This window comes from Parus major, chromosome 3, assembly GCF_001522545.3.
Source record: "Parus major isolate Abel chromosome 3, Parus_major1.1, whole genome shotgun sequence".
In the NCBI taxonomy this organism is placed as follows: Eukaryota; Metazoa; Chordata; class Aves; order Passeriformes; family Paridae; genus Parus; species Parus major.
The window spans coordinates 46,389,813-46,416,470 of NC_031770.1; the positions used below are offsets into that span (position 1 = coordinate 46,389,813).

At 39.1% G+C, this 26,658-nt stretch overlaps 1 protein-coding gene across 1 annotated transcript; it reads left to right on the plus strand.

The window, feature by feature from the left end:
* The first annotated feature begins 17,591 nt into the window (after positions 1-17,591).
* PIGM (phosphatidylinositol glycan anchor biosynthesis class M) lies at positions 17,592-23,645 on the plus strand. The gene has a single exon (XM_033512687.1). The coding sequence runs from the start codon at positions 17,719-17,721 to the stop codon at positions 18,970-18,972; it is 1,254 nt and encodes a 417-aa protein (XP_033368578.1). The 5' UTR covers positions 17,592-17,718; the 3' UTR covers positions 18,973-23,645.
* The last annotated feature ends 3,013 nt before the right edge of the window (positions 23,646-26,658 follow it).

The window sequence follows — 26,658 nt, forward strand, 5'->3', positions numbered from 1 at the left end:
TGGTTTGGAGAAGCATGTTCCAGTATACTGTTACTGATGTTCTAAATAATGTAACAGTGCTTTGCCAGTCACAACACAGCTATTGACTGTCCTTCCCAGCCTCATCCCCAAGGCTACATAATATCCCAATAATTTGTACACAGGCATCTATGACAATGGAAGGTCAGTATTTTTTAATTAGAGTAGGAAGAGAATAAAGTCACGAACTCAGATGATGATTAACAGTAACATGAAAATGTTTCAGGTCTAAATATCACCAGGTAATAATGGCATCATCACAGGGTACATGTGCTGCATCCAATTCCATCCTCTTCACTCTGGCCTCTCTCAATTTTACTACCTAGCAGTTGAGCAATGGTACCTGGGTAACCTCTCCATGCCAGCAATTCAGAGGGAAATGAACAGGACAGAAGTCACACTTCCTCCTCCTCCTACACAGTGCTGATTCTTGACTCCTGCAGTCTGCAGAAAAGCAAGGAATTGCTACTCTACAGTTATGAGGGCAATGGATTCAAAGAGGAGAGTGATTTGAGGCAATGACTGCATGTCTAAGCAGCCAAACTTACACTGTAGTTTTCATTCTGGGACAAAAATCCCCTAAGATTAACTCCTACAACTCCAGAGAAATGAGATGCTTTATTTAGCTTTTGCTATCAGCTGTAATAGAGGCATCCTCACCTGACAGGCCCTTCCTTCCTCCTCAAATCATTATTGTCCTCCTTCCTAAACATGAAAATGCTATCATAGTTTTTACTGATACCAAATATACATTGCTTCATCCATGGGCACAAGGAGGTGAGGAGTTTCGCTTTTTCAACATACTAAATTTTCTGCAATATCTCAAGATCCTTCTTTGCCCTGATTTCTTGACAAAAAATACATTATTCTCACAGTGGAAGCCAAGTAGCTCTAAAACCTGTTAAAAGCAGCCTAGCAGAAATCATCTCTAGGAAAAAAAAAAAAAAAAGCATCAAAATTAAGAGGCAAGAAATCAGGTTTGACCTTCAAAAGTTCTAATCAGTCATTAAAAAGGTTGTATCTCTTCCTTTAAAAATAAGTAATCACTTAAATGCAACACTGATGTCTGAGCTGAATAAGGTACCCCTACCAACAAAGAAACCTGTCCATATGGTAAAGTTCAACTGGCTCCATTTAACATTGATAAAATATTTTTTAAGATTTTCTTGGAACAGTATCTAAAATATTACAATTAAACATGTGAAGCTGCAAAAAAGGGAATTGAAAAATGAGTTTTCTAGGGCATCAAAAGTGGGACAATGCATGATTAATTTTTTTTCAGATCTTTAACTTTTCAAAAATATGTTTAATTAAAAGAAACATATTTGCATTACTCATGCAGTTTAATATTGCTCAGGTCACCAAATGCTTTGTGATTTGTAATAATTAACAGTTTCAACTTACATTGAAAATTAAATTAGATGACTTGGAAAAAAAAATCAAGAATCTTTATCTCTCATTTTGTAAGCAAACATTATTTACTGTATCCACCTTTAGGTACCAATTTATATTGTTCTTACTACCTATACCAGTGGGATGTAATACAAAGGTTTGGGTCCAGGGTCTTGTTTGGCTGCCTTTTGTTGTAAACAAAAAATTTCACTTTCTGCAAATTGCCAGATACTATGATAAAAATACCTCTTTCAGGAAGGCAAAATGGCAAAGAATTCCTTTCTATTTGCTCTGCTTTACAGCAATTAAGTTATATCCAGGACAAGCAGATAAACTGTATAATCTTCCCAAATTATTTCTGAAAGAGATGGGAAAAAAATTGAAAGCATGATTATCAGAGAAACATCTCCATTACAGACCATTGGAGGGCTCTAACTCCCAGTTATGCTGCTGGCAGCATAAGCCAGTTATGGGTTGCTGAGAAACTACCTTCTTCCTTTCCTGTGTTGTTTCCCTCGTTAAGAACACATTGACTTCACAAAGCGAGTGCTAACTGACCTGAAAAGCTCATTTCTTGTGTAGGGAACTCAAAGTCCAACTTGCTCATTGGGGCCTGAATTTCACCCTTCAGTTATAGTGCTGAGATTGAGTGGTTGCTGCTGAGAGCAGACATCCCCTTTTCCTTCCTCTGTCCATTTTTTTATTTTTTCTTTGAAATTTTTATTTTTTAAATATTTTTAATATTATTTTTAATACTTTCTGTATTGGTTTTCTGACTTTCCAGGCTACCAATGCAGGCAGGAGATGAGGAGTACTCAGAGTATCTGCACAGGGCTCCAAGCAAGGCACACATTCCCAAAGTGCAGAAAAATCCAGAAGTGTTTCTCAGGACAGCCACAGCTTCCTGATTTGAAGAACAGGACCCCCATAGGTGAGGACAGGCCTAGCAATTCCACAGCTTTCAAAATCCCATTTCATGGCAATTACCTGAGAAACCACAGCTCCCTGAGGTACAGTAGGAAAGGAGCTTTGGTCTCCAGACCCTGTAGAAACCCACCTGAGAAGGCTCCTTTGAAACCTCATTCCAGCAGCATCTTAAGGACCCAGTGAGCTTGCTTCAGACACATAACACAACAGAGACATTTAATATGAATACGAGAGACAACTATGGGACGGAAAAGTGCAATTGCACCAGATCACAAATGGGAGCAGGTCATTTAAAATGTGTTACTTTGGCAAACAGCACTAAGACAACCACCCTGGCACAGGGAGCAAAATAAAACTGAGAAATTTACAGGTATGAAGCAAGCAGATGAACGAGAGACAAAATTAGGGCCATGAATTTAAAGGAAAGAGACAATAGTACAAAACCTTTCTGACCCATAGCAAGACAAGCACAGTGATATAAGAAACAGAATAAAAGGACATAAAAAGGATTTTATTGTTAAAGAGAGAGGAGGGAACACAGTAAGAGAAAGAAAAAACATTTTTAGCATGCAGACAGGCACTTCTCCCTAAAGACATTCATCTTTCAAAAAAGCTACGTGCGGTATTCCTAGGATCATAGCAGTATGTTTTGCTTGAGGGAAAGAGACTAGAAAGAATGGCTTGTAAAAGACCCAAAATACAGGAAAACCTGTGCAATTTCAATCAGAAGATGGATTATTTTGGAAGGAAAAAATTGCATTTGCTTTGTATTTTGAGACACTAAGCATGTAAGGCAAGGACTTTCATACATTCCACAAATTATATAGACCTGGATTTTCGTAGGCTTTTAGGAAAATACTGTTTCTACAGGAAAATAATATTAGTTTTCCAAAAATCAGTGTTCAATACAAACCCTGTCTTAGGATTTGTGAGCACTGTTTCAATAGGAGTGTTTAGGGAAAGGATGCTTGGTATTTTAATCTAACAAATACCTTCATCGTTTAATTCTGGATTTAAGTAAGATTGAAAGGTAAATCCTGATATTTTGACTAAATTCAAGTACAGATAATTAGTCTACTTTGTGTGGAAAACTAGGCTAAGGAATCAGCTATTTCCTGTTACTTCTGAACAATGGTCAGTACTTGACTCTCAGTGATTTTATACATACAGCTGTTTTTCAAGTGGTTTCAGCAACTTCAGGTAAAATTCCCTGAATTTCCTGAGGTTTCTGGGTTCAAAACCTACAGACAACACTCCATTCTCTACTTGCAGATGGTTTATCTTTTATGTATAAAACAAAAATAAAATTTCAGATTTATTTTTAAAAATACAGACATTATTGTTCTTGGAGAACTCACTTTAGCCACATTTGTTATCTACAATAATTGCATACTGCTACAGACTCAAGTTAACAGCCATCTCCTCCAAGACACTTCTGTTTCTCCCACTACTTCAATTACTGAAAATAATTCCAATTCTTTACATAATTGCTTCCTTTAAGACCTATCACCGAGTCCTTGTCTTACTTGGCCATAGAACTTAATTTCTATGGGAAATGAAAGAGGCTACTCTCCATTCCCTTCCTTTTGGGAGGTGTAGTTTGCATCCATATGGCTAATCTGTACTCCCTCAAAACAAAGTGGGTTTCTTCTTTATTACAAATGGTCACTAGTCCATGATACCCACCACAAGGTATTCTCAGAAAAAAAAAAAAAAAGCAATTGCCTCTGCTGAAAATTACACCAGGAAATTCACTGGAATCAAGGGGCAGTGCTGAAACACAATCCTTAGCCCTTCTAAGTTTCCTAAGAGAGACAGTCTTAAGGCTCAAACTGGTTATTTCTTCCCTCACCCATCCATATTCCAGTTAGTGTACAAGAAGAAATACTATTGCATCATATGGACTGCCAAACAACTGGCTGGTGGAGTTATAATCAAGGTCTTTTTAATAAGACTGCACACTAAAATTTTTCTGAGAGTGGTATCATATTTGTAATGGTACAGTGCAAAAGTAAGGAAGTTTAGGGTAACAGCTTCTTTATTCATCACAGTTACTGTAAGTATTAGAATTATTTTCAGACTATCACATAAAGATGCAGTAAAGATGTGTGACTCCTTCCCACTCCTTCAAAAAAGATGGGAGGGGAGGGGGGAGAAAGAAACTGAACTAGTACAGCGTGTGAAAATAACACATCTAATACTGAAAAAAATCACAAAGGCAAGAGCTACACCCTTAAAATAACCTTTTCAGTTTAATACAGATACTCTTCCTCATTTCCAAATTTAAGCAGGTATCCCTCCTACCGATTTTATGACAAATGCTGTCATGTTGAGCAGTCCTTGGCTCTTTAGAAATGTACACGCTCAACATCTTCTAAAAATAGCTCTTGGTTGTTCTTCCTGCAAGAAATATTTGTTTCAGACCATAATTTCTCCTTCCCATTAACCAAGGCTCAGTTCTGTTTTGGATGAATTTTAATGTGTGAGCAAACCTCCTGACTTATACAGCATGATGTAATTGTGCTGACACGATTCACTTGCCAAGCTAAAATACGCAATGAATAAGAATTAATAAGCAAGTATATACAAAAGGCTGGTCATATCATCAAGTCATCCATTAAAGCTGTCTAGCACTTCTCTTAAAAGTGTTGAAATTGCTTAGAAATCTACCAAAAACTGCTGGACTAAATTTATGCCCACGAAAGGTGTTGGTCATAGCCTGAATTTTCCTGAAGACTTCAAGAAGATGGTGAAGGCTGCAGTGATTGGGCATTTCCTTGTCCTTGATGTTTTGGACTGTTATCAACCAAGATGGTGGTTAGAGATCCTACATTTTCAACCACTAAAAGAGAGGAATAGATTTGGATGAAGAGCAAAGGAGAACTTTCCTCCTGGAAAGGCCACCTCAAAAACTCAAGGAGAAAGCAATACTGGTTCTACCAAAAGGACATGAACTGAGAATATGAGGCAGTAGATACTGGAACAGAGAAAGAAGTGAGAGCTGGTGTGTAGGCAGAGAGACAGATTGTACAGGAATCTGAAGGAGGACAGATACTGCTTTACACTGCTGAGTAATCCTGGAGTCATTTGTCCACAAAGGTACCTTTCTCAGCTGTACAATCAATTTAGGCATATGGACAAATTATGACAAGTCTAAGAACAAGGAAGATTGAGGGATGATTTTTATCTGTTTGGAATTTCTGGACTGAAGAACCAAACTCATCAACCTGTTGCAGATTCCCACTCCTCTTCTAGGGTATTTAGGTGAAAGATAATATCTCATATTTCCCAGCAAGCTCTCAGCTCACAAGCTGAAGAGGACAGGAAATGAAAAAAAAATGGAATCTAAGAAAATAAATAAAACCATTTACCTGAAGAAGAAATACTTCCTCAAAACAAAAGGTAAAGTCTAAAGACTGCCTTCCCTCTTTGAACAGGAAGAGCTGCTTTATTATATAACACATATCACTGAAGCAGAAATTTAAGACTTAGAGTTAAAGAAATTTAAGTCTTAGAGTTACTTATATGGACAATCAAATCATATCAGATAGACATTGCTGTGAATTAGTAACAAATGATTTACTAATTAGCATTTCATCTCTTCTATATATATTCAGAATTGGCCACATGGAAAAAAAATTGATTTGGACTATGGGAGAAAAAGTATGGGGTTTTATGTGTGGATTGGCAGTCTGAACTAGAATAGCATAAACTTTATTAGTACACAAACCAACGCTTTTTCCTCCTTAAGTACCACCTTTAAGTTCAGGCCCTTCAGACAGCAAAAATTTGTAACAGAATGGAATAGTATATGAACCCTGTGTTAAGATCTATTTTTTCCCCCTTTTAAATCTTCATTTTTACTTATTATAAAGGAGCAAATTCAGCTGATTACATTATCTCATATTTTCACACCTAATGTTTACTGTAAGAATATATGAAAGACACAAAGAAACAAAGTATTTTTCTTGCCTATCTTCCTCTGTAAATCCTTTTGGCAGACTCAACTGCTGCAGATCTCTGGGGGTATCTAGTTCTTTCCATTAATCACAGAGGAAAGGTAGAGAGCTAGCATAGGCTGGACATTGAACTTTCAGACTGCAAAGACTCTGTAACATAACCTGAGGTTACTTCCATTCAGTTCTATACTATATAAGAGTTTCTAACACCTTCCTAAAGCAAAAAACATACTGAAAGTCACTCAGTTCTTAAATCCTCCTAACGTCAACTAGTACAGCTCTGCACTGTTGACTTGGATACCACTGCAGAACATACACACACACAAAAATTTGATATACTGCATTTTCTCATTCAAAGGAAATAATAGGAGAATTACTGAAGTGATTGTATTTTGTGATAATGAACCAAAGTCTGGGTTTAGTGTTTCTTCACTTATACATATTCAAACTTTTAAACATAGGTTGAAAGAATGAAGGTTTAAGTTTACATGGGAACAGACTTAGGTAGTTCATGAAATTCAATACTTCATAAGAATCTTTGTTATGAATTAATTTCTAAAAGGTATTAAGTCAAGCCTGTAATGCCTTAGAGTTAACCCTTCCATATTCCCTTCTCTATTGCTATTAATCTTTAATTCAGTACACCTCAAAAAAGATTAATCTAGACGCTTGGGGAACAGAAGCTGGAGACAGTATTCAGTGACACTCAAATCAAACTGACTGTCACGTGGAGTGGTTAATGCCAAGGCAAAGTCTTTTCATGAGAACTTGAAAAAAAACCAAAAACAAAGTAGGACTTCTAGTTTTACTAGTTTTTTTTCATCTTCTCTCCAGTTATTTTCTTTGAAACAATGCAAACTAGAAACTGTCTGCCAAGTTTAATTGGACTACCTTCAATTTTACGAGCCTCTGTATTTAAGCAAAAAGCAATATGGAAAAAATGAGTAATTCTTGTCATAATTGTTCATTGGATTGCCAGAGAATTACAGCAGCTACATCACCTTTCTGGGTATCACCATATGCTGATATGCAATAAAAGATAAAATATTATATACCTGGGATAAATTTTAAAAATATATATATATATATAAATGCAATCAGAACTCATTGGGAAGACTGATAATCCAAGAGCCTTGAACTGTTGCACACTTGTGTTTCCTAGACATTTATCTTTTTTTCTCCTTCCCTCACGTACAACAATATATTTGCTTTTAGGAAACAAGGAACTCTTCAGAGCACCATTATTGGCTGTACTTTCATGGTACAATAAGAGCATGCTCCACTGTATAAGTAAATATTATCTCAAAGTAAACACCTCACACAAATGTACTGACTCTGACTTCTGCTTTACGATTTGTTCCAAGCATGCAGGCCCGTTTGCTGCCACCTCTACAAGGATTATGCAGCTATCAAAGCCAGATATCACTTTCCACCCCTAACCTGCCAGTAAACTTCTTCACATCCAAAAAATCAAATGTGGACAAGAATGCTACAGAGAGCAAATCTATCACATGATATCTCATGTTTGGCTTAGTTCATATTTGGCTTAATTTTTATTTATTTCAAGAAACAGAATGTGTTTCTGTTCTGAACTTAATTTCCCATTTTATAGGAAATGGCTTATTCTGCCACCTTCTCCACTGCTTTTTAGTAACCCCAAAAGCAGCATCCTGAAGACCAAGCGAGAAGACACATACCAATCTGTTCCTGAGGCTATTACAGATGCTACTGGAAGCACATTCCCATTTCCATACATAGTGTGATGGTTTTTCTTAAATAACCTGACAAATCCATATGGTATCTGATCCTCTTGATACCACTGTCACTAGAATGAAACATGCACCTGGAAAATACTTGACTTCACCAGCACCACCACCTGCAGGAAGCTTTTCTTAGTAGTTGTGTTTCTTATCCACCTCTCTCATCAGAATAGTGGTGTGTACAGCAAGGACAGATATGCCAGGCCTACAACAGGCAGGAAGGAAATGAACCTGTACCATTACAGTTAGACCTGGCCTTAAGTGTCTTTTCCAACTAAATGTTCTGTGATTACACCATCTCTGTCATGTCAACTGTGAGTGTTCTGAGCAGAGTAGAAGCATGCTGAAAGCACTCTAGGTTCCTGTTTACCCACTGGTTTCCCAACTCCCAGACTGATGGCAGTATCTGAAGTTTTTCAAGTATCTCCACAGAAGTCAAAGTTTTGGTGACATGGTTTTGTTCAAGCCACAGAAAATGCAGGAAAGATTACAACACAAGTAGATTTTTCCTGGTTTGAAGAATATCCAAGAAAATTTGCTCTGTTTTCTCCCCTCTCCAAATAGAGTGTCAGAAAATTTATTTTCTTTTAAAAACAGACCTCCAAAATTTGAGAGTCATGGCAAGAGATTCTAAAGATCCACAAAATGAAACTGTCAAATTACTCTGGTAATAAAGAAGTTTTATAACATTTGTTTCATCAGTGTTCATTTGTAAGTTTTTAGGGTTGGAGAAACAGCACAGAGCATGTGTTAATATTTGCCAAAAAACTAAAACAAACAACTTAGGTTAGAATTACCTATTAGAACTTTCCCCACTTTATGTGAGAACTTTCGTAGTTTTCTTTTTAAATCCATTCAAACAAAAATGCGTGATGCCCCTTTGATTACTATGGTCACATGAAAAGCCACAACCATGACAAATCTGTGAGGTGCAAGGAAAAACATGCAACATTTTAGACTTAGGCTCAGAGATAAAATCCCATTATGAACTTCTTTAGTTTTTAAGAATTCTCCACAGAATCAGGTAGATATGTTCATTTATTTCAAACGGAAAACATACACCAAGTTTGGCACTAGGACATCAAAGGATATAGGAAACTCAAATCTCAATACATTATCTCTTTCTGCTCAAGATACTCTTACTTCATTGAAGTCTGAACTCTGAAATTCAGAGGATAAGGGACACTGAATAAATGAATCTTTCTGGTGCTGATGGTGCTAAGGGAGGGACATAGCAATACTCCCTTGTGCAAGTTCTGTTCTATTTTTTCCTATATAATTCTATAAATAGCCTGACTCTTAGAAAGAAAAACTGTCTTTATATATCAACTCGATCAAAACAATACAAAACGAAACAAAAAAAAATATTTTCTAGTCATTTTGTACAAAGAACTGTTCCACCTTTTAAAAATTCTAATGATTTTAATAAGAATTAAAACCTGATGGAGGAGTCTCCTGAAGAAGCCCACAGGTTCACTGATACAAAAGCTTCATTTTCAACTGTCTCTGGATTATCCTAGCTAAAAATTACTACAGCAGGATTTTTACTGGAAGGAGAAAATGTATCTTTTCATCTAATTTTCAGGAATAACAGTTACCCCAGAAAGTAAGATTTATTGCAAGTAATTTATTCTGTATAATTCATTCTGTAGAAGCATGACATACAGTTCAACATAAAGTTAATTTTGCATGATTCTAGTCTTGATTGTTCAAGGAACTCTGAGAATTTCTATCACCCTAAAATAGCATGGCTTCTTGGTAAGTATCAAGTTCTGACTAATCTTTTTACAGAAACAATTACCTTGCAACTTCCACCAATACACAGTAATGGAAATAAGGAAAAACTACAGTTACTTTTCATAGCACTGGTATTCAACCCAACATACATCTTACCCAGGGAATATTTTCATACTATATTTTTTGGCACAATCAACTCTTTGAAAGATTCATCAGATAAATATGAGATATAGTTGTCCTCTTTCTCTCAAAACACACCCTCTCCTAATCTTCTACTATACACAATCAAAGCAGGATCTACTCTGACACAGGATAACCACCAGTTGAATCTCTACCTAAATATATGCAAAATTTATGTCAGCAGACTCGAATTCTGGCGACAACCTGTCAAACTCAGCAATGTGGCAGTCAGCAAGGACAAATATTGAAATTCAACAGTAACCAGAATGAGGGAAGACAAGCAATACTGAAACGAGTGGTATGTCTGTTGCCAGTTGCATGGCAGATATAGAACACTATGTAAGAATTGTCCCAAGTCCGCAAACATGGCTTGCCTACATCCTCTTCCTTGGTTTTTCCCTCCTATGATAGGAGTTCTGCCACTGAAACCACAAGTGCTCACACCAATGGAGTCTGACTCCAACTTCTGACGCAGGTGCAGCAGACCTGCAGAGCATAAGGGGCCAGACAACATCCCTGAGCCTCTCAGGGCAGAGAATCTCCAACACACCAAATGGGGGAAAGAACTGACAAACAGATTGATGGCACAGCTGTCACTTTGAATCAGCAGGGAATGAATAAGCTCTGAAGTCTGAGTTAAGAGACACAAGTACCTAAGGTTAGGGGACAGCATCATTCTATATTCTGAGGGGCTGAAAGAAGAAGGGACAGAACTGTGACTGCCAAAGACAGGATGAACTCTGCAACCAGGTAATTATACTCTGCAGAAGCACCAGCACCTGGCATCATTAACACAGCAAGAGGCAGAGCTCAGACAGACAGTGCATAAGCAACTGATCCAGCCAAGTAACTGCCAGAGATTGAATGAAGAGCAGCTAAATATTTAGGAAATAAAAAACCCTAGGTACTGGGAAGAAAAATGGTGAATTTCCACAGACAGCTAGTGAAGGATACATCCTCTACAGCTAAGTCTCTAGGACATCCCTCTTTAGTTTATGATTTTGCAGTGCAAAGTACAATGGTATCTTAACCACAATGCAGACTACAGCAGGATACTTAAAAAGGAATAATAAGGTAGAATTATTATTCAGGGACACTTTTCATGATGATCTCTCTGACAAGATATCAAAAAGAGGAAAGCAATGACATTAAAAAGACACACACTCATTTTCCTATAAATGCACTTAAAAGGGTTTAGAAAAATTGAGGAGTCTTTCTAAAAAATATTTAGAATACCACACCATCCCCTAGAAAATAGTGAAGAGGGAAAGTTTAACAATAGTAAGAGTTCAAAAGATATTTAAATGGTTATTTAACCAGTTGTAAATCATTCATCAGAGAAGACAGGGAAGCCCTTTATTTGTTAAGGCCAAAAGCACCACAACCAGCTAAAAGAATGTTTGCTTCCCTTTCCAGAGGGAGTATTTGAAGCTTAACATAAAAGAGAAGAACTGGGTTTTTCAAAACTTTTGGAGGATGCAGAAACACAATCTTCATTCTCATTTTTCCATACATGCCTGCTAGCAGTACCAGCCATTACTCAGAGCACTCTTTTGTGAGAAAAGCTAACGTGTTTTTTTGGTTTTGGTTTTTAATCCAGACATCTATTTAGGTAGATAGATCCTAAACACACTTGGAAGCAAAATGAAAAATCAGCTTTGGGTAGACCAGAGGACTACTCATGTCTCTACAGACTAGAGCTCCCCAACAGCTGCTCCTCTCCTACAGGATATTCCTTCATTCCACTCAAGGGAGATGGTGCAGGTGGAGTTTTCCTCCTTCTAGACATCCCCAGTCAAGAATAAGAAACTAAACAACAGCAAGCTATTCCCTCCTCTCTTTCAGCACTCCTACAGGAGGAGTCCCAGGGTCTCTATAAACACCCACACGTGCTGTAGCTTCTCAAAAACAGCATCTCTGGAGCCCTCTGAGCACAGTCAGCCCTAGAAGCTGAGCTCTGCCTTTTCGAACAGCTGCTTCTAAACTGCCGCACAGCCACTGCTGGAAAACTAGTCAGGCTGAACCATATTATCAAGAAGTAAAAGGAACAATAATCCAAAAGTCATCCACTTTTATTTATATTTATTGTCCAGTACAGTGCTTGCAAGCGAATATTTCATAGCATACTGCTTCAGTCTTCTGTGTGACCAGCAAAGGCATTTTGTCAGCACAAATCAAACAGGTGGTAGGACAAGAACCCCTTGCCCAAGCATGTCGGATTTCATTCATGAAAATGAAAATCATCCAAAGGGTAGAATGTGCTCTCACTGATCCCCACACCCACTTTCAACTATATCCCTATCCCTGTTCAACTATCTTCCCTCTCTTTTCATTGTGACTGGATCAAAATGCCATCAAGAAACGAGAAAGTTAAAAGACCTTTTCTTTATGATTTTCAATGTTTGCACCTGGTATTCAAAGTACATGCAACACTGTCATCAGAATTACAGTCAGAAGAAAGAGATGTTCATTGCAAGAAGGAAAAGCAGTGCTTCATAAGCCATTTTTTGGTCATAAAGTATAAAACAAATTAGTTTCTCTGATCAACTGATCAGTTTTGACCATGAAGCCAAAAGCAGGAAACTGCATCATTGATTTTATTGCGTGACTTTATAAACCTTTTAGTGCTATATAAAATAGCTGCTCCATCTGCACTAAAGACTTGGAACTCATGTTTCTATCTATTGTAAATAAAGCACCTTAGAAATCCATCTGATGCACAATAGCATAGGAAACTGAGGTGATGAGAATGATAGTGTTCCTATCAGCCAACTTTGCAAAATTCAGTTTGAGACTTTATCTGTAATTACAGTTATTTGTTCTCATCTCAGTGAGTAACTGCAAACACAACACAGTCTGAGAACAGCAAAGCTATGTTTTGTCTCTTTTCCCATTCCAAAGAATTGGAAAAAAATTAAGCGGTTATAAACTAAAAATGCACAAAATGTTTCCCTTACACATTCAAAAGCTTGCAGGAAGTGATGCTTAACATAATTACAATTAGCCTTTGACAGATGTCTTCTGGAGGTGTCACTGGGTTCTGCACAATGGTCAGAAACCAGCAGTCTGGTGCCGGGAACCCTCAGTCTCCTAAATCCATAATTTGTCATTTGGCTCCAGTTTCTCTTTTGCCTAGGTTCATCAATTCTCTCTCTGCATTCTTTTATTAGCAGAAGTGAATAGGAAAAAAACTTAAAAGTAAAGGAAATTCAACACAATCCTTGGTTGTATGCTCCCACTTCTGTAGTCCACTGGGCTGTCTGTACCGTTAGCTAAAGCTGTAGAAGCAGTGTACAGGGTGGGGAAGTGCTTTGTTTTGGTATTGCAAGTCAGGCAGTGAGGGTTTGGCACTGTCCATCTTAGCTGCAGCCAACTCCTGTTTGCCATATCACACCTCAGATTCACCACAGCCATAAAGCAAAACTGGCCATATTTTTGCAATTGCCCCCTAGGCCAGCATCGTACTTCAGTGGACTTATTTTTGCCACCACATGTGGTTTCTCAGACATAGTATTTTCTTTTCTTTCTAATGGTAAATTTAACAGGTTTCCCTACAGACTAATTTTTATCCAGTACTGATTTTCCCTGAAGGGCTAGAATTTTACCTAATACACTGACTTACAATCAGCATAACCACTGCAAGTAGAACTCTGCCAACACCACTTGAAAGCATACTGTGCAAAATCATAATGTGGCAAAAAAAAGAACTCCTTTACAACTCCAATCACATTCTCCAGATAGCCACATTTATAGCACAATGTGTGAAAAAGGGTATAGATTTACCAGGCAGTTTTAAGAAAACACATTAACAGAAAAAGCTTAAAGTGGAGTGGTGGCCTTTTATTTATAATGGTGATTTTCTTCTGTGAAGAGTTCTAATGTGTTTTTCAGCTGATTTTTGCAAACCCTCGTGGATTACTCGGTCCAGTACTAAAGCAGAAATGAACACTTCCTTACATAATTATATTTCTCTTTTGCTAATAATATCTAAAATTCAACACACTGCAAATATTTGAAATGCATCAATCCTGTCTGAAAAACCAATTTATTTTATCAAGCCCAAAATATCTAAGAAAAGTGTTAGTCACTTTTTCTACAGAATTTCATGCACTGCAAGAAACAGATTGTACTTATCATATTATCAAAAACTTACTGTCAGTTTACAAATATATTAGGCAGGAGTATTTCTCATGTAAGGAAACATTATGAGTTCAAAACTCAAGGGAGTTACAAGGGAACTCTAACACATTACAACACAGCTCTCTCTCCTTTCAAAAGTCTGAAGACCAAATACCTGCTATTGTCCAGTGTCTTCCTTACTTGCTCAAATACTCAACTTTCCTACCACCTTTTATACATATAGACTTGGGCCACTGCATACATACAGTATGACAACTTACAGAAAAACATACAAGCCTTATGATTAATTTTTTCTCGTAACAACAAAGTCTAAAAGTATAGCTAGCCATTAACAATTAGATTATGAGAGGAGAATTGCATGAGAAATGCTTCATCCTGAGACCTCTGTAGAATGACCTAAAATACAGCATATGGAAGTATCCTCCAACTGCCTTCCTCCTATGAAGCCTTTTACTGCTCCTTTTTCCATAATTTTTCAGATATTCAAGCTTGTCTAGCCCCCTAGCCCACCTGAATCTTAGTTCTCACTACCTGTTCCTTCTTTCCTTGCACAGCTACCAGTCACAACAGTTCCCTTACGTTACTTGAACAGCATCTCATCTTCCAATTGTCAGCCTTCACTAGACTCTATTCTCCTCAAAATTCTCTGCTTTAACCTGTTAGTCCCTCCAATATTCATCCCTAGTGTACCCATCAGATCTATGTTTCAGCCATATGTTCATCTTTGTTGATGGCAGTAGCCTTAGCTCAACCTTTCTCAAAACGTAACTCTCCACCTTAGTGTGGACAGTAAATCCCTGAAAGGCAAGAACCTGACCAAATGCAAGGATTGCCCCTGGCTCAGCAGGAACCAGCATGGCACTGTCTCCTTCACTCCAGCTGCCACCCTCCAGCAGTACCTTGATTTTCAGATGGTCAAAACTTCCATTAAGCTTTAAAACACTTGTCATAACAAGGCCATAACAAGGAGTTCATTGTCCTTTCAATGCTACCACTGCTGTGTGAATCCTAAGTAATGGCAGTTCAAATGAGGTAGTTTATGGAACATATGTCCTGGTGCTGCTCAAGTAGTCTCTATCACAGAAGGTGAAGCGAGAAGCTAATGTTTGAGTTCAGGTTTATAATCCCCCATCACAAGTAGGCAATATGAGTGCATTTAGAAGTGATCTCTGTTTATAAGATGGTCCATCTTTGAGACCACGTAGAGAAAATGCCTGGCAGGTAGTGAGATAAAACCTTTATGCCCATGTGAATAAGCACGTAGGTATATATTCCTATTTATGTTATGGTAACTCCACACTTTTCTTCATGCTGTTTGTATCTTCATGTGCACTGGAATCAATCAGCTTCAGTACCAGCAGTTCTTAGTTTTTATCTCCCAGCATTTTCTAAAAGTGGCTCCTGGTGACTTACATAAATAAAAGCAGCTTCTTACAGGAACAGATTTATAACTTTAATAAGACTGCCCTCCTTCCTGCATTAAAGTCTTCAGTACATGACAAATCACGTTAAGCAAGCTGGTATCAAATCTGAAGCCAAATGCATTTTTGAGCCAAATCTTAATTCTCTGAAGAGCTTCAAGCATATTTTGAAGATGTTAAATTATTGATAAGGAAAATCAATTCTTTTTCCAGCTCAAGCAATGTCATACAGTCACAGTATATGCAATAGCCAAGGCAGATTTTCCGTTTGTTTTTTTTTTACTTTATGACCCTTTCAAATTAAATTACCTACTTTTTTCCTCTTTAGAATCCAGGTAAAAAGTCACTATTGACAGCTTAACAACTTCTGTTTGCTTCAGATAAGAATAAAAGATTTGTCTGAAAACAGACTGTCAGAAACAGTCAAGAAAACCAGCATACTCCTAAGTTTATTTATTAAACTCTTATTGTTCCACCATTATCATTAAACCTGGACACTTCAGCAAATAAACTGCAATATGTTCTGATCTGATCATGAACAGCTTCCTCAAAGGGTCTGAAATAATAAAACGTGTTCCATCCAGGAAGGCAACAGAACAGCAAACAATCCTGGAAGAAAAGTTGGCAGACAGGAGCAATAGCTCTTTGCAAACCTTTCCAAATTAAAACATTAGTAGTATCTACATATATACTTAGTTATTTCAGTCCCAGTGATTTTACTCAGTATCTATCTCCTAGCTTTTCCAGAGAAAATTTTGAGCACAACAGTGAATATGGTGATGGAAGCATTTTTTAAAGAACCCCAACCATTATAGTACAAGATACAAAATGTTACCAATCTTTCCTGTTCTGAAGTACAACAGCAGTAGTGAGTAAGCAATATTTACCAAGGATCAACAACCACTCTCCTTCCCTTTCCCAGGAACATCCTAACAATCCGTTTTAGGACCTAATGATATCATAAATAGAGATTTTATACTGAAGATGTCCAGTTTGGTAAAAAATAGGCAAGTATCTGACAGAGGAAAAACTGACTCTACAGGTTAGTTAGGTACTACGCTTCTCCCACTGGATCCCTCAGATTATACCCCATTGTACTGCTATACAGAGAACAACAGCCTTAACAGATAAAAATTAATAGCTGTGTGCACACAAACAAAAATATCTTTTGTCCCCTGAATATCCTACCAGTTAGGCCACCCTCCAAGATGCCTCTGCCAAAAGCAAAAAATCTGTTCCCAGTTCTTAGATGAGTGTCCCCAGAACTGAGAAAAAACAGATTATTTTCTGTAAGTGATGTGAGCCAGCAATGCTACAGTGCCCAAAATGTTCCCAAATGACACCATTTAGCAAAAAGAGTGCGGCTGCAATTAACTACTAAACAAGCAAATGCATATTTTTGATGACTAAAGCATCTCTAAGAAAATCCTTTCTAAGTTCTAATATGAAACACGCGATAGTGATAAACGCCTGTTTTTCAATCAGCCACAATTCAAATGTGCGATGGCAAATACCCAGACAGGAAAACTATCTGAATAACATACAAAATAGGCCCTCAAAATAGATTGGAATGAATTCCTTTGTTGTAAGTAACTCTCTTTAAGCTCCGATTTTCACTACACTGTTTCTGCTCTAATTAAATGAGAAATCTGCTGTGGCAGGAAGCTCACCTAAGTACTCTAGAGCGAGCTCACACGTCTAGGCAAAACAGCCACTTGCGGAGGGTAAATAACAGATGTTGTTTTTCCTTCTGCTCCTTACTTAACTACTACTGCACCTGCCGCCTCTCTGCCCGTGGAGCCCCACAACTCCGAGCAGGGTTCGAGAGCAATGGGCAGGGCGGCTGGTGTCCCGCAGCCCCTCCCCGTACACCGACGCCCGTGCCCGGCCAGGCTCCGGGCCCGTAGCAGAGGCGCCGCCGCCCATCGCCCCTCAGGGCCGCGCCCTCACAGCGCCCGGGGCCCGGGTCCTCCCTGCGCGGGGCCGGAGAGCGCGCGGCGCCACCCCGCCCGGACACGGCTCCGGCGCGCAGTGCGCAAGCGCGGGGCCGCCTCTTCGCCGCGCGCACCGGCGGAAGCCGCACCGAGCGCGGCCGCCTGCGCCCCCTCCTCGCTGGCAGCGCCCGAGCCCCGCGTGTCCCTGCTCCCGCATTCCCCCGTATTCCCCCCACCCCGCGCGGAAAGGATGGCGGGGGTGGGCGCGGCCCTGCTGGCGGGGCTGCTGGCGAGGCTGGCGCTGGTGTTGTACGGGCTGCACCAGGACCGCGCCATGCGGGTGCGCTACACCGACGTCGACTACCGGGTGTTCACGGACGCGGCGCGGCTGGTGACCGAGGGGCGCTCGCCCTACCGGCGGGCCACGTACCGCTACACGCCGCTTCTGGCCTGGCTCCTGACGCCCAACGTGTTCCTCGCCGAGGCCTTCGGGAAGCTGCTCTTCGTGGCCGGGGACCTGGCGGTTGCCGTCGTGGCCTACCGGGCCCTGCGGCTCCGCGGGACCCCCGCCGGCCGCGCCTGTGGCTGCTGCGCCGCCGCCTGGCTCCTCAACCCCCTTCCCATGGCCGTGTCCAGCCGGGGCAACGCGGAGGCGCTGGTAGCGCTGCTGGTGCTCGCCGCCCTGTACTGGGTGGAGGCGGGCAGCGTGGGCAAGGCCGCCGTGTGCTACGGGCTGGCCGTGCACATGAAAATCTATCCCCTGAGCTACGCGCTGCCCATAGCGCTCCGCCTGAGCACCAGGCCGGGCCGCGGGCAAGGGGCGCTGCGTGCGCGGGGTGACCAGACGGCGAAGGTCACGTTTATGGCGCGCCTCTGGCACCTCTTCGGAAAGTTGCCGAACCGCGACGTGCTACTCTTTGGAACAGTTGCCGGATCAGTGCTGGCTGCCTTGACTGTGGCATTTTATCGCCTCTATGGCTGGGAGTTTTTGGAGCATGCCTACCTCTATCACCTGACTAGGAGGGATATCCGTCATAACTTCTCTCCCTATTTCTACATGTTGTACTTGACAGCAGAGAGCAAATGGAGTTTTGCCCTTGGGCTCGCAGCTTTCCTGCCCCAGCTGCTTTTGCTCCTGGTGGTGTCCATAGCGTTCTACAGAGACCTCGCCTTCAGCTGTTTCTTACACACCGCTATTTTTGTGACTTTTAACAAAGTATGCACATCCCAGTACTTTGTCTGGTATCTCTGCCTTTTGCCCCTCATAATGCCTAGCATTAAGATGTCCTGGCGTCGGGGCGTGCTGCTTCTCTTTCTGTGGTTCATCGGACAAGGCCTGTGGCTTACTCCTGCATACTTTTTGGAGTTCAAAGGATATAACACTTTCTTATTTATATGGTTGGCAGGCTTGCTTTTCCTTTTAATTAATAGCCTCATAATTGCTCAGATTATTTCACATTATCAAAAAGAAGCACAAGTGGCAAAAAAACTGAAACAACGGTAATAAATTTTTAATAAGTAAAAATTGTTACTAATAAATAACAATACTTAATATTGTTAGAATTTAATAATAATTACCTAAATCCAGAAACAGCCCTACTGTTCCTGACAAGGCATCAAGTATCACCAGTACTTAATTTAACGAAAGTGTAAGTAAGTTGTACTTAAAGCACATTGTGTGTAAATGTTGCTGTTTCAGGGCCGTGAGAGTGCTGATTTGCCTCAGTTGCCCTGAGCAGCCCCAGTCGTGCCATGAGCAGTGTCAGCAGGTGTACCTGTCTCCCCTGTTGGTCTTGAAACTTGGTTGTAGCCCTTCAGCACTGCTTCCCACTCTGTCCCCATCCTGGCTGGAATCTCTGGAAGTACCCTGGCCCAGTTCATCACTTAACCGTGTTTGGGGTTCTGATGAATGGGCTCTACCCATCTGCACTGACTGTCTTCACCTGCCATCTGCAGAGACAGTGTGACTGTGGCCTGCTCCTTGACCCCACGCTCAGTTCCTGCTCATACTCCCTCATGGAGTAGCCCTGGCACCTTTTTTCTCATTCTCAGTGTCTGCTTGTTGAGGGCCTTGGCTTTTGTCTAGAATAACAGAAAATTATAAAGGTGGAGTTTGATTATAAAATTGGAGTTTGACAGTTTTGTACATTCCAGTATGTAAGTGGAGTGTTTGGCAAGGTAATTGTTCAACATTTACAGTGGGGTTTATTTTTCCTTTGTTTCCACAATAGCATTTTAGCTATGCACTGTTTGTGACTTTCACGTCATTAACTCTTTGAGACTTTTAATTTATTTTAGAATCCAGATATACCACTCTTTAACTTATTATTTCATATTCTGTTCTCTTCACATTTTTGAATATATTTATTCCCCTTGCCATGGAGGAAGATTTTCCCATATATCTGTCTGGGATCACAGAGATGTATAAAGCTTAAATATTTGTTTCTTTCTGACAGGTTCTAGAAAAGAGGCCACTGCCTTAAATTTCTGTTAATATATGGTTAATGTGGGTGTTAATAGTAGGAAATACAGAGTCAAAATGCAGTTAGAATGGCATCTGTGTCTCAAAAGCATTAGAGGTTATACCAAAACAGTAATTGGAAATGACGTTTCTCAGTGTTTCTGTTTCTCTGCTATTAAAAAGAAATGAAAAAAAATGAAAGGAGTTGAGGAAATTGGGCCATTGCCAGACAAAAAGGGAAGTTTTGAAATAGGAAGCTCTACAACTTGTCAAAACACATTTATTCCCATAGGAGACTCGGGAAGATTTGGAATTGAGTGCCAGGTGATAGTGGGAGGAGAGTAGAACCGTTTTGGAATAAATACTCTCAAGAACATCCAGTAAGAGGTCTGATGTACACAGCTTTTGACAGAGGTGGAAAATGACAATGTATTTTAGTAAAATCCAGTTTCAGTAGGCATATGCCAAATAAAAGAATTTCCATATTTGCCTCACCTTTTAGCTACATCCAATGTGAAAGTGAAAACCGTAGTGTGTAACCTAGAGCAGGGCTTCAAGGCAAAATAGCTTCAGCCACTTGGTAGAATTCCCGGTGATGTCACTGGGAAAGGGTATGGCCAAGTGGATTTGCCATGCTGCCTCTGAACCCTGGTGTCTCCTGAGGCAGCCTTGTTTCGCAGGACTGCAGTGACTTCCAGCTGCCTCACGTACAGGATGTCCTTTCCTGCTTGCACTGCTCCCTCATGAGGTGGAATTACCGTTTTTTTCATCTGTGAACTTTGCCCATTGCTTCTCAGCCCTGTTGAGGTGGTTACATGACAGGAAAGGAAACCCTGTAGTCCCCACAGCCCAGAACCAAAGAGCATGTTACCAGGAAGTGTAACCATGTCCTTACACCACTCTGGCCCAATTTAGACATTCTGATGTGTTAGAAGGATGATTTCCCTGTGATTTCTATGGTCAGAGTATTGGGGGGTGTTTCTGCTCCCCCACTGGGAAGTTTTTCTGTGCCATCTGCCTTCTCACTTGCCTTCAAGCTGTGAAAATCTTGACAGCCTCTTTGCAAATCCAGAAATTGAATAAGGCAATGGATATTCTTTTGGCTGTCTTGGTTTTTTGGGGCAGAGGTGGCACTAATTTCCTTCTTTCTCTGGAATGAGGAAGGTTTTATAGCACCAGCCTGTCTTCATCTTCCACTAGAAGTTTAACCGTCAAAAAACTGTCGGCAAAAGCCACTTGCACACAGTTGTACATTAATCAGCAAGACATTTTGTGTGTGCAGTGTGTGTGTGAAGCAAAATCATCCCATGTGGTTTTATTTTCCAAGGCAGAGTTGGACATACCTAGCTTCAGCAGAATACTAAAGAGGCTCTTCTGTGTAATACTTCTGCTCACCCCGACCTGATGTCCAGGCAATGGCACATTTTCCTGTGCAGCTGATCCTCCATTATCTGCTACACATTTTTCTGTTGCAAAAAGCTTGTTTTCTTTGCCCAGAGCAATGCTCTGTACCACTTAACAGACCTACTTATGCTGTTTGCAGACGTTCCCACACCTCTATTTTTCCCTTCCTGTTGGCAAAGAAAGCAAATGCAAGCCAAAAGGCATTTCTAACCTCAAAACCTTCTACAAAAAACAGCATTTTTAAGTTACTGTATTTATGACAGAATTGTAATTTTTTTTAGGTAAGAAGTAATTTCCTTATGAAAAATACATTCCTAACTTGTTAATAGCTAAATCATTTTGGAAAGGCATTTTACAGCAATTCTGCATCATTTTTCAGAATACAAATTCTGAAGCAGCAACTGGAACTGAAGGGTACCTTCCCTTTACAGGTCAGTACCAGTCCTGCAGTGATGATTTGAGAAAGCCGTGCATAAGAAAGTTATAAAAAGGCTAGTCATCATTTTTCTAATCCAGGATGAGCCCCTCTTTTTACAGTTGTATTCTAAATCACCCAAATGCGTTTGCAATTCAGAATTCAAGTGACTCATAAAAGCTGAATAAGAGAAATAAACTGAAGGAGACAAACAAAAAGATATTTGAGGGTTTAGATCTTGCAAATTGCTTTTAAAGAAATGATTCCGTATTTAAATGGAATTGAGTAACTTCATTCATTTAAAAAAAGGATTAAAATAATTTAATGGAGTACCAAATAAGTTGAACAAGTTATAGTGAATAGTTATAATGTCCTTAAAATGTACCAAATTAATTTCCTATGGAACATTTATTGCTTTTGATGCTGTTCACATTATTTTGCTTAATAACTTTGAGTCCATTTATCCTCTGGTAATTAGGAGCTGAAGTGCCTGAATGTTAGTGTTCCTTCCTTACCAAGGGTTGCAAAACTGTAATGCTGAATACTTTTCTTTTAAAAGGTTGAAATGCCCATTGAAATATGTCTCACATGCACAAATTTTTCACACTGCACTGAAACCAGCCCTTAAGCAGAAAGAACAAGAGGTGAAAGGGAAAAGAAGAATCAAGAAAAGTAACATTTCTGCCTTAATTTTTACACTGTAGCCTATTGTCCAAAGACTCGTGATTGGATTCGCAAGTGACTTCAAGCAAAGCTCAGCATTTAACAATGATTTGCTTTAAAGTTTATAAATGCAATTATTAAAAAAGCAGGGTAAGCAAAAATATAATAATAAATATTTCATTCAGTTTTATTATGAGGATGCTGAGTTACTATCTGTGACACAATGTACTTTTTCCTTATTAAGGAACTTTGTGTGTGTGTCACTTGCATTGTATTGACTCCTGTAATAGTAAAGAAATCAAGTAGGTGTGCTAAACTGAGCTCATCAGTTATGAGTGATGATGGTTTCCTTTTCAAAGAAACCATGAGATTTCTACATTTAACAGCAAGGGGAAACTCCAACATTTTTTGTAATGTTATATAAAGTAAATGTTAAAAGAGAGTAAATTATGAGCAAATGGTTTGCTTTTTTTATCTTAAGAATAATGAGTCATCCACTTCAAAAAGGCTGCAGAAATACATAGCGAACACAGGGTACCTCAAAATATATGAGGTATTCTTCATATATTTGCCAAAGACAGCTGCAGAATGCATATCCTAGTGATAGCAGCTTTATGGAATAGGATTACCCTGAATTTAGGACAAACCCTTTACTCAGACTGAAATCAAACCACTCAAGCAATTTTCTTGCTTAAGAGCATATTTATGTGCACTATACTTGCAAGCCCAAACATTTACCTGCACATACAGAATCAAAAAGAAAATCCAAGTCAATACACCTTTGAATAACATTTTTCAGAGCTACCCTCTGTAAAACAGGTTCCTTAGATATTTCTTACGTTGAGCACTAAGAATCTCTAGTGACTCTGAAAACGAATTACATGAATTTTGTTGCATAAGGAAAATAAAATCATATGCTGTAGGGATCTTGTGGTGTAATAGACATAATAAGGAACCAGCTAATTATGTATGTCAAGGTGCACATTCCACTGGTAGATGCTCTTTATTATAAAAATCTGTACTAGTCACATATGTGTAGGATCATTGTTTCAGTCTTTATGCATGATGAATGAGGTCAGAGAGCTACATTTTGTACTAGTGAAAGTATGAGAAATGAAAAGAAATGAGAAATAAAAATGTCTATTTATGCAGTACCATTGTTTTGAGGCTTTTTTCACATTATATTTCTTTCAAGACATTAATAAATCAATACAATAAGTTCATGCAACTGTTACATGCGTTTTTAACAGCTGGAATGTCTCTTTTTCTTTAGTACTATGAAGAAGACCAAAGTTTGTCATTTTTCAATGGTGTAAGTTTATAGTACTTTGAGCAGAATTCCTCATGAGCCCTTTCTGGTACATGCTGAGAAGGGTAGGGTCTTCTGCAGAAGAGGTTCCTTATTGGGCTGCAGTCTTACTTCATGTGTAGATAAAGCTTTAGCTGCAGTCTCAAATTAGTCTTAGAGCTTAACTTTCAGATGTTAATGATCTCTTCAGATAAAACATTTCATAGCTTGCACATAAGGAAATTACACATAAGAGATCCTCCCTACTTTTCATGGAAATTGGTGGGGAAGCCAGCTAGAACATCTGTGGGAGAAATGTCGAAAGGAAATGCCTGTATCTGATTAGCTGCAAAGACAACTTCAGCCTTGGAAATCAGCTGAAATGCAGGCAAATTGAGCAGTAAGCCCATACTGTGAAATTCACATTATTTATATGAAGGGTATTGGATCAAAAGTGCTTTCCCATTTTACAGGAGGAAAATAGGATCTTGATAGCTATTGTCCAGGTGGATGAATGTAACTTTCCTTCCTTCACATTATCATAAGAGGGTCTATAGAATGTTATATGCTGCAGTAGCACTTGTGCAGTTGTACAGGTGTGACTCACATAAGCTATTCGGCAATATTGTTGGTGTAGCAAGCTGTTATTAGTAAGAAGTTACTCTGAAACTGCTTTTCAAAGGTTAACTCAAGTTAAAATCTGATTCCTGCTTCACAAGTCAGCAGCTGTGTTAATTGAGATGGTACTGTTTTGACAGTAATTTTCCAAGGAGGACTGCACTCTGTGGCCCATATGCTTCCACTCTGTGCAAAAGAACATTAATTCAAATCCCCTGGTGATCTGACACTCAAGGTTTTTTTAATCTATCCCATGTCCCTCCTACTGATCCAATAGATTGAATTAGCCAGGAAGCTGGTTAGAAAACGAAGTGGAAAACAAAATATGATTATCCTCCCCTTATTTTCCACCCTGGATAGTGTGCATATATTGAATAATTACGATTACCTTTTGGAAGAACAGAGTCCCATTTGAGATAGGTGTTAGAGTACTTTGTTAATATGAAGTATTTTACCCAAATGCACCTAAGAGAAAATTGACTGTTTGGGCTACATGGACTTTTGTCAAATGATAATAAAGCTACTGATAATTTATGTCAGCTTCATATTAGCACTATTTTGTCATCTCTTTCTGAGATACATGTGTGTATGTGTGTGTATGTGTGTAAAACAGTAACTAAGAATAGTGATGCTTGTTAAATTCTAGTTTCAAGCTTTCCTTACTCAAAGACTTTGGAGGACACATACAGCGATATACTCACTAAAAGAGAACAAATGCTGTATCAGAGAAAATTAATTAATAACTGGTTATGTTGTTTCCACAGCTGACACCCTCATGAAGAAAGTAGCACTTTTATTTATATACAGTCTGGAAATTCACATGAATAACAAGTGCTTCACCTTAAAACAGTCAGATGTATTTTAAAATAGATTTTAATTACCATTAGCACTTCCAACTTCAGTGCTGGCATCAACCAGCTTGTTAATTCCAGCAGTACAGGAACTGAAGTCATGACCAATTTTCTTTCATGCTCTAATAAACTGGCTGATTAGGTATAAGAAAGTTCATTGTTCAAAGTGAACCAAATGATTGTTCACTGGAAAGAAATACTGCATGGCCAGGACCAAAATTTTAATATGCAGGATGGAGCAAAGTGATCAAGAAACAAGGGCAAAAAGTGAGGCCCCAGAGACCTTGACTGTTGTCTTGCCTCTGCCACTAATTTATCATTAAGAAGTGATTGCTGTTTGCTGAGCTGTTTGCCTTTGCCAGTTGTGATGGCTTGGTACATTTAATTGACACCTTATTTGAGCCACAATGTCTCCTAATCTATTTCTGTAACACACTGCCATAAGTGATTGCAGTCTTGTTTGAAACAATTATAAGTCTGGCTGGCAGAAAACTGTAAACACTTAACTAAAGACATTCTGATTACAAAATATTCAATTTTTTTTTTTTTTTTTTTTTGCATATATTTAAACTTTTCTTGTGGGATATGTTAGGCTTTCATGTGCATTCCAGCATTTCATTTTTAGGAGAGGGTGAATTACTGTTGAAGCTAAATGAAAATCTGGAAGCAGATAATAGAATTCATGGAAAAAATCTAGACAATTTAGGAAAATAATTTGAAAAATTATAGTGAGCTGATACCATAATTAAATAAGATTTTATTATTACTAGTCTGCTTAGATTGCATTGGAAATTTAGATTGAAAATGTATTGGGAAAATGAAACAGCAGACAACTGCAGCTGGTATAAATAGCTACCTCAGATGTGACAGATAATGGCTCAGGAACTGTTTCTGTATATTCATAAAAATATATATTATGCTGTTATCCAAGAAAAAAAGTTACTTATTTTGCAGTACTCTGAAGGCAAATTACAATTCTACATTCACATACAGGTGAAATGATTACTTTACCTGGATCTTTCTCCAAAGCTTTTGTTCAAAGAGGCACAGACTACGAAATTGAAATCTGGACCAGATGTGCTGTGCTAGAAGCAGTTACAGGGAGCCCTACATTTGCATCAGCCTTGTAGGCTTCCTGAACAAGTGCCTGCTGTGTGCTGGAGGCCACATCAGTGGTGGGAACGCACAAATGCAGATTTACCCATACCGTGCCCAGAAGTGATTTCTCTGCAGTTCTTAAAGTACCCAGATGTTGCCTTAAACTATTTTATATCACTGTATACAGATATATATATATTCTCATAAATCTATGCACATCTTAAAGAGACATATGTACCCTATATAACCATACCTATCCTCATCTCTAATACGGCAGCAGCAAATTCAGGGACTTCATGCCCACCCTGACTGGATCAACATCTGCTAAGGATAAAGGAAGAGGCCCTGTTTGTTTTACAGAGACTTGTCAGTCACGCCTGAGAGTGGAAGAG

Coding starts and splice junctions, on each gene's coding strand:
- PIGM (XM_033512687.1), top strand. CDS start 17,719: ATGGCGGGGGTGGGCGCGGCCCTGCTGGCGGGGCTGCTGGCGAGGCTG.